Here is a 9661-nt window from a genome sequence, read left to right as displayed (position 1 = left end):
CTCAGCCGATTTCTCTCAAGGTCTAGCATACAAATCCAGGCCTGGCCTGTTCACCAGACAAGGCCCAAATCGAGGTGCCGGGCTCCGGCAAGCGGATCGGCAAACGTGTCGAGCCGTTGGTGTGAGCAGGGACTGGCAGAGGCTTCCGCGTCTCCTCTCCTGCCTTCCCGCCTCGAAGCCCGACTTCCCAACTCCGTCCTCTCAGTTTCTCTCTCTCTGTTGAATCACCTTTTCTTTCCTTAGAGTCGGTCGCCGATTCGACGTGCAGGCAGCCTCTCTTACGTTCACTCGCTTCGAAGCCCCTGCTCATCCAGCAGATCGTGACTCGACACTCGTCGTGTCTCTGTTGCCTTCCCTGCCTTTCTTTCGGCTCGTTCCTCACGAAAAACAGACACAGCTGTCCCGTGTACAGCCAATCGACGCCACCACGGCGCTCACAGTTTCACCAGTCTCTTTTCGTTCGCTCCTTTGACACACGAGCCCACCTCTCTCTGCGAAGCCGACAAACTCCTCCCCTTTTCGTCACTTCCTCTTTTTGGCCACACCCTCTCAGCTGACTGGGCGGAGCCTATCGTCCGTGATGGGGAAGAAGAAGAGGGACCTCTCATTCCACCACCACCGCACAACAATTACACAGCCTCTTAAACCTCCCGACACACATACAACGTCCATTTAACCAAACAACCAAACTATACATGCATTTAATGGGGGATCCGAGCTAATCCTATATTTAGTAGTCCAATAAGGGCCATTTCCATAACAACATACATGTATAATACCAGTGGGGTGTGCTTACACATTGTGTAAGCACACGAACCGTGCTTCTCCATTGTCTCGGGTCGCTCACCTGCATTTTATTTTTTTTTTAATTTATGGATGATGTCCGATAATTCTGTGAATCTTACCGGTGTACCGGCTTCGATGTCCATCGGCACGCAAAATTTCAGCTCCACGTTACCCAGAAGGTACCAATCTTTAATATCAGTCAGTGGGTAGAAAGATATATATATATATATATATATATATATATATATACATATATATATATATATATATATATAAATATATATATATATATATATATATATATATATATATATATATATATATATATATATATATATATATATATATATATATATATATATATATATATATATATATATAGTTACGGATTTCCGCCCGCAGGCGTGCGAACGACCACGTTTCGCCAATGGCGGCCGTCTCGCCCACCGAACGGACAATCCAGTCGCGGCTTTCCGGATCAACGCCGGAAACCAGCCACGGGTGTGTTTTTAAGCACACCACAGCCAAGTCAATATTCCACCCGCGCTGCAGGGTCAATCGCCGAATTGTCGATATTCCTAATTATTCGCGCGGGCAGACTACCGAGAGACTGTACCTCAACGGGGCCGCTGGGACACGAGCAGCTTAATGCAGCTCGCTCCGTTTTGGGATAACCGAGCGGGGTGTCATCGTGAGCCCCGTTGGACCTGATCGCTTTACCGTCTATTTAAAAACCAACTATATTCCGAGGGCAATATGGCAGTTCAATCAAGGTAAAAGACACAACGAACGGGGTACATTTAAACAAGCACATCTATTTCACATACAACACATATGCAGTCATATATCAATCAATGCAAAACACGCATGCAGTTATTTAAAGCAAACGCGGGTAAGGGACAAAACACGAGCAAGACAAAGAGCTACGACCGTCTATTTATTATGTGCATGCACTTAACAATTCTACTTAGCGGACAAGGCGCCACAACGTTCATTCAAAAGCAAAGAAATACCCCAGGACAGACGAGGGGCAGACTGGACCCCTTGGGGTCTTTATTGACACGGAGCCGTGTAGACCGCAGAGGCTCCGCGAGACCGGGCTGGCAACCTTCACCTCGCTGGGGCGACCCGCGACGTCCCGTCTCTACGACCGACGGTAAGGCACGGCTCGGCAGGCCACGCGCCTTGGCTCCGCTCTCTACTCCTTTCCACACGCCTCCACAACCTCCCGCAGCCGACGACTCAGAGAGCAACCGCGAGTGACAGGGAGCAAACGACCACGACCTCCAGACCGCCAGACAGAGACTCTCTCACCACCTCGCCAACTCAGACCTTGAACCGCGCGTTCAGCACGCTCTTTTATAACCACGGCGCCTCGCCCCCCCCCCTTCTCGGCACGCAGGGGAAAATTCCAGCAGAGATCGGCTCGGCTCTTTTGGTTTGATAACTGCCTCCCCGCGTCTCTTCCGTACGTGTTTTTCGTTGGGGGGCGGGGGGGGGGAAGGGTGAGGCCATCGTCCGTTCTCTCGCGATGAATGTCAGGCTTCTCGCAACCCTGCTGAGGTGGCAACGTGGTGGTGGTTACAGTGGCTGTTGTAATGGTCGCGAGGCTGGCGTTTTGTGGTGGTCATGAGGGTGGTGTGGTTGGGCGCTTGTGGTTAAGGTGGTTGTGTGAAGGTGGTGGTGGGAGGTGTTGGTGGTTGTTGTTGTGAAGCGGTTGATGAGAGCGATGTTGGTGGTGGAGGTGGTGGTTTTGAAGCGGTTGGTCCAAAATAACGATAGTAAAAGAAAAACGGCTAACTCAAAGATCACAGCCCTGATCACACAAATAATTCCCATTAGACAATGGTGGGGAAATCTATCTGAACACAGACTTATCGGCATAACTGATCTAAGGACCTATATGGTGCTCTGCGAATTTCTACAGCCGTAACAATATTATATATATATATATATATATATATATATATATATATATATATATATATATATATATATATATATATATATATATATATATATATATATATATATATTATGTACACCGTAAGAGATCTGTGTGTCTGTGTGCATGTGTCGCCATTTTTCTTGGAGATAGCTGAATGGATCTTTGTTAAACTTTCAGAGGTTCATCAGTGAGTGCCAGGGAGGGTTTTAGATGAAAAACTGAAAATTTTGATTTAAAAAAATTCCTCTATATAGTCTACCAGCCAAATCTGAAAAGAGGCCTATTTAAGGGCCTCTTGTCCTGATGTCCTGAAGTCACCACCAATTCTTTTTAAGTAGGTATAATTTCTCTCAAGAGTCTTTCTGAATTTGAAAGTTGCTTTCTTCACAAAGTCCTGTCTTTTTTGGAAGACTTTAAGCCACAGAACAAGCACAATGATTTAAAGTCAAATGATTCTCAAAGCTGTCTTTGACTTGTCAACGACAATGCAGCTTCTGGTTCGACAGGCTACTGCAAAGCCATCAAATTCGTTGACGTAAATGACAAGTGGCAGTTGTTATGCCACAGTAGATCAGGTTGTGGCTCGATGAATTCAAGTTCGTTATCGTCTTTGACTTGTATGAACGATTCCAATTGATCATAGTGAATGCATATTCCAGCATCATTCCTTATTTTGAGAGCAACAATGAATGATTTAAGTGCTTGGATCGAGCTATGCCTCAGTTTCTGTTCTTCATCCTTTTGACAGATGATGCACTTTCTTCGGTCTAGTCACCTTCAGTTTCTTTGGTTTCAATAACTTGAGTGGGCTTGAGTCCATTGCTGCTGAATTATATTACTCGTTTACCTGCAAAGAGCAAAAGTAAAAGATGCATGACAATTCTATCAGAGTTGTGAACCCTAAACAATATATTTTGGAGAGAACCAAGAGAACCCTAAACCCTAAACAACCTAAACCCTAAACAATTGGAGAAAACCCTAAACAATATCCTACCCAATTTGTGACTTTCGTACACGAGTCACACATGAGGTACTGCTACCATTAGCAATTCTAAAATGCATTTGACCCTTGTGTAGAAGACAGTCGTGATAAATAGGTAACAAGTCAGTCGTCGGACAGTCGTATATGCTTAGATGAAAGATAAAAATATTACACATTTACAAAAATACAATTTTTCCATATGTGAAGTCATAATTTTATGCAAATTAGCTCATGGAGATAATGACACTATTGTGTAGAGGGCAGTCAAATCTTTCATTCAATACCAGAATTGTGTTTCTAGCTTCTATAATAGTTTTTATAAGAGTTAGAACGCATTTAGTAATTTTGGTTACCATGGAAACGTTGTGAAAGATAATTACACCACTTTCAGACCCTACATCCACCCTGGTGATGACCCCCATGGACCCCTCCTAACAGCTTGTACCATGAGCATTTTTCTCCCAGACAACTTGTGCAAGGGTGCTGAATTCAGATTTGGCTGCTTGACCAAGAGTGCAAAAGCCATTTTGATTAATGACACTTCTATTCAAGTATACATAGGTTTAAATAAATACAAAACAATTCCCAGACATTTAAATGCAAACAAACCTCTTCAAACAAACAAGCGGTCGAAGTTGGCGCTACATCTTCGTCTTCCTGAACGGCCCCCACGTTTACAGATCGGGCTCAAACTTAACGCAGAAACTTCAACGGCAGAATCACGTGCATCCATTCGACGACTAACATCGATTTCCACTTCCAAGGTAACACTATGACAATGCCTCGAGCCAATAATCTACAGGCTGTTTACAAAGTCCCGTTACCCCCTCTGCAGAACCTGATAAATGGATAAACAAAACTTTTATAGTAATTATATATACTAGTACGTGCGTGGCCATACGTGGAAGAAAAAAAAAATTCAAACCGCGAGCCAGAAACAACCACACAGGCCGTTCCTTCACTCTCGCGTGGCCGTACGTGCAAACCAAAAAAAAATAAAAAAAATAAAAAAAAACGTTCAAACCGCGAGCCAGAAACAACCACACAGGCCGTTGCTTCGCTGTCTTGTACCCGTACATGCAAACCCCCCCCCCAAAAAAAAACTTTCAAACCGCGAGCCAGAAACAACCACACAGGCCGTTCCTTCGCTCTTATCTCGTAAATGATGACTGGATTGGGGCATTGTGTTTATCGATAAATGCGCATAAGAAATCGAGAAATTATCGAGTTTATCTATAAATGCACTACTTCCGGATCACCATCCAGAAGTAGTGCGTGCCTGTACGGAATGTTCACATGCATTCCACGAATTATCACTTGCATTGAACAACTGCTGTGATACTTACACACACAAGAGTTAATTAAAATCCAAATTAAAATAAAGTTTACCTCCCTGTCTTTGCTTGCCATGACATTCGCTGCCATTGACCATTGCCACTCGTACGCCACGGTAACTAAGGCACCGATCCCCATCGTAACCGGCACGGCACGTGACGTCATCGTCGGCCGGCCGTGCACTGGCCTACGCAGCCACGTGTCCTGTGATTGGTAACTAAATGGCACATCGGCCACACCTACGCAGCAACGTGCCCTGTCATTGGTAGGTAAATAAATGGCCAGAACTTGGGAAGCATTTGTCCGATTAATATCAAACCTTGAAAAGGCACATACTCGGGTCCCCAGCAATATAGCTGGCAAGTTTCAATAGATCGGACCAGTGGTTGTCGAGAAACAGTGGTCTCACACACACACACACACACACACACACACACACACACTGCTGGAATTATATATACTAGTACATGCCCGTAAAAAAAAAAATAATAATAATAATAATAATAATTAAATAAATAAATAAATAAACCACACAGGCCGTTTCTTCGCTCTCACGTGCCCGTACGTGCGTGACCCGGAAGTTCGATATTATTTGCAGTTACGATTATTCGCAATTTATTTTTAATACCCAATTATTCAATTAGCGCCAACGCATTTTACCTTTTCGCAATGTGGTGGCAAGGAAAAACAAAAAAAGAGAAGAGAAGAGAGAGAAAAAAATTTACTTCCTGGTTGGGAGCATACCAGCACTCTGATGTTCCCGAAATTTATACACCGTCTAATATGAAAACGATCATAACTTGGGCCATTGTGTTTATCTATAAATGCGCATAAGAAATCGAGAAATTATTAGAATACACGAAGTAATCACTCTCCGGAAGCCCGTACATTGTAACCCGTAATGGGGAACATGGCTGTGCTTCCCTTCCCCATCGGCCACGCCCACGCAACAACGTGTCTTCCCATTGGTTTGGTAAATAAATGGCCATAACTTGGGAAGCACTTGTCTGATTAATATCAAACCTTGAAAAGGCACATCGTCGGGTCCCCAGCAATATACCTGGCAAGTTTCAATTAGATCGGACCAGAGGTTGTCGAGAAACAGCGGTCACACACACACAGACATTGCTAGAATTATATATATATATATATATTTTTTTTTTTATATATACTAGCATATACCCGTACTCCGCGCGGAGTTGAATGGGTGGCAAAAAGTGGATGAGGCAAAATAGTTGATGTAATGGGAAGCTGGGGAGGGTGTTATAAGGGATGTGATGCACTATGGTTACCCGTCCTTAGTTTTCTAAAGGACCTCCCTGTAGATGACATTTTGGGTGAGTGTCTTGTTGCTGAATAGTCCTTGTGAGGAATTATTATCCACTTTGATAGATATATAGGAGTAACCTCTTCCACGTGAAAATGCAACATATAGTTGGCCATGGGAGAACACAGGGGCTGGGAGATATATTCCGAGTTTGTCAAATGTTTGGCCCTGGGATTTGTTTATGGTCATCGAGTATGCGAGTCTGACTGGAAATTGCATCTTCTGCAGTGTGACTGGAAGGTTGGCGTCTGATGGGGCAAGTTTAACATGATTTAGGCCGAGCCCTAGACTGAACAGGAGCAGTGGAGATTGACCGAGAATCAGAATGCAAATTTCAATGAATGGCACTTTTTGGCGCACATCCGACGATCGAACACCGTTTGGATGATTTAATTTGAAGATCACACACGCAAGACACAACACAGTTAACGATGGCAGTTGATATTGACAATTAATGTAATGAACAGCAGTTGTTTCGGTGCATCCGACAATCGAACACCTCTTTAATTTGAACAGTTAACACGCACGCATTCAAGGTACAGAATCTATTGTCGGACACCGCACTTTCGAAGAACAAAGAAAAGAAAAGAATCCGGGCAATGAAGGGATGACCTCATACCCGTTCCCTGGTTCCCCCTACCTTCAGATTATAACCTTTGATGTTATCTGGACGTAGGCCTATTGCAACTTATTTTCGGGTGTTTTTAATAAGTACGTTGGATTTCAGACACAAATTGACAGTCTAAGAGGGCATGTTCAGTCCGGGAAAGAGCCAATCGGGGTACATCATGTTTGCAGAGCTCTGGTGATCATCGTCCCCCTCCTTCCACGCTGATTTTTAAAACATGACAACCATTGCTGATGTTCTGAGCTATACTATTTATTATCAGTTGTGTTTAAGTTCAATGTTTGATGCAATGAGTACTCCCTTACTCGAGTTCATATTTTTTGGATAGACGGCAGCACTTACCGGAGAGCAGTTCAGTGATGGCGACCAAACGGGAATAAATGCGGCCGTCGATGGGTTGAAAATCTTGAAGCCACGTTGTCATCCAATTCCAGCTTAGAAATTTAGAGCATCGTCTTCGTCACATTAAGAAACCCCAGTATATGGGAAATGAGCACATTCCTGCCAGCGGTTTCGGAGGAGAAACGTCAAAATACGCACAGACGTTAACAGAAATAATATTTTTTTTTTTTAATAAATCTTTACTTTATATACAATCTTTCTTGTTACATTTTTTGTGTCAAATTCACCTTTTGAGGTAGTCAGCATGTGCAGCAGAGGGTTTTACATTGCAGACGCTATTTTCGAGGAGTGGTATTAAGCCTCTTGGCAGTGACTGTCTGTCGACGACAGACGTGATGACGTCAGCGAATGACCGATGATGTCATGACGGAATTATGCCTCTCAGTGGTGACGTCACACGTTGCCATGCAAACGAATGTAAAAATTAGAAAATCGCCTAAAATTCCCAAACCTGTCCGTCTGACACGATCTCACATAGCCCATGCTGTTCATTAGACCATAGAGCACCCGCATGACGAAAATCCGTCGGGCAGTTTTGGAGGAGATATGTCAAATTACACGCAGACGTTTACAGAAAATATATATACATACATACAATTTATAGTAAATATATATATATATATATATATATATATATATATATATATATATATATATACATATACACACACACACACACACACACACACACACAATTTATAGTAATTATATATATATATATATATATATATATATATATATATATATATATATATATATATATATATATATATATATATATATATATATACACACATACAATATATATATATATATATATATACACATATACATACATACAATATATATATATATACACATATACATACATACAATTTATAGTAATTATATATATACACATACATACATACAATTTATAGTAATTATATATATATATATACACATACATACAATTTATAGTAAATATATATATATACATACAATTTATAGTAATTATATATATATATATATATATATATATATATATACACATACATACATACATACAATTTATAGTAATTATATATATATATATATACATACATCCAATTTATAGTAATTATATATATATATATATACATACATACAATTTATAGTAATTATATATATATATATATATACATACATCCAATTTATAGTAATTATATATATATATATATAAAATTTATTTAGATATTGAAACATTTGTAACCACCCTGGGGGGGGGGGGCGTACAGTACATTTCTCGACGTTTGAAGCTGATTTTGCGATCTCTGTTTTGGTTCTCACGATAATGGTCACTTGACAGTTACAATTCCATGGAGAGCGTTTTACACACACACACACACACACACACACACACACACACACACACACACACACACACACACACACACACACACACACACACACACACACACACACACACACACACAGTAACCCTCCCTGTTTGTCTGTCATCGACACAGAGCGTCGGTTTTGTCGAAGCAGTTTCTTGGGTCCGGTTACAATCCCGCACGAGTCGCTACTCGGACAAAAGAAGTCAGGACAAGAACTTGTACTGTAATTTGTTCAGGGTTACCGGCGATGGCTCGCCTCCTCTTCACAAGGGACAGCGGGGGGGGGACCTCTAACGTCCATCCCAGGAAATGATGAATCGCCCTTCCCGACAAGCAGCACGATGACGATGTACGTCTGGGACGGGATTCGAACCCAGGCGGCATAGCTTCGCCGAGAGTGCGCATACCCTCTCTAGGTCATCCTTCCAGACCGACAGCGACCTGCTGAAAGTTAAAAATACATATATAACCCGAGGACTTGAAGTACCTCACAAACGGAAACAGGACGTACTTCATACACCACCGGGAGTGGAACACAAACCGAGGAAGAGGAACAAATCACAGACACAAACAAACCTTATCAGGAGACAAGGTCATGTTCTCACTCGGCAATTCTCTTCGGTTTTCGCTGAAATCCCCTTTTCCTTCAGGATGAAGTATAATTTTTATTCCGTTCCTTCACCCTCTTACTTCCTGCATAGACGAGTGTTACAAAACTGCTAATTCCTCACTCACTGTACTTCCTATCGTCTTCTTCATCCCCACCTATTAATTGATTCTGATTCTTCTTCTTCTCCTTCTCCTTCTTCTTCTTCTTCCTCTTCCTCTTCTTCCGCTCGCTTTTTTTTTTTCAACCTGTTTCTTTTTACCTTTAATTACTTATTCCCGTGCCGTG

The 9661-nt window shown here is 42.0% G+C and overlaps 1 protein-coding gene across 5 annotated transcripts in view; it reads right to left on the bottom strand.

The window, feature by feature from the left end:
* WDSUB1 (WD repeat, sterile alpha motif and U-box domain containing 1) overlaps positions 1–9661 on the bottom strand; it is a 74278-nt gene extending 64617 nt beyond the window's left edge. For 2 of the 5 annotated variants that reach the window (XM_085873252.1, XM_085873253.1), the window contains exon 1: positions 3510–3569. In XM_085873252.1, the coding sequence (XP_085729378.1) occupies positions 3510–3554 (45 nt within the window). In that variant the 5' untranslated portion in view covers positions 3555–3569. Of the gene's footprint in view, positions 1–3509; positions 3582–7348; positions 7508–7635; positions 7726–9342 lie in introns of those variants that run through there. The other 3 variants (XM_085873254.1, XM_085873250.1, XM_085873251.1) reach the window with 3 other exon arrangements.

The sequence above is a fragment of the Eptatretus burgeri genome, chromosome 3 (assembly GCF_056783735.1).
Source record: "Eptatretus burgeri isolate ZD-2024b chromosome 3, Ebu_testis_v1, whole genome shotgun sequence".
Classification (NCBI taxonomy): domain Eukaryota; kingdom Metazoa; phylum Chordata; class Myxini; order Myxiniformes; family Myxinidae; genus Eptatretus; species Eptatretus burgeri.
Note: the sequence above shows the minus strand (reverse complement) of the source record. Positions and strands in the feature narration are given on the sequence as shown.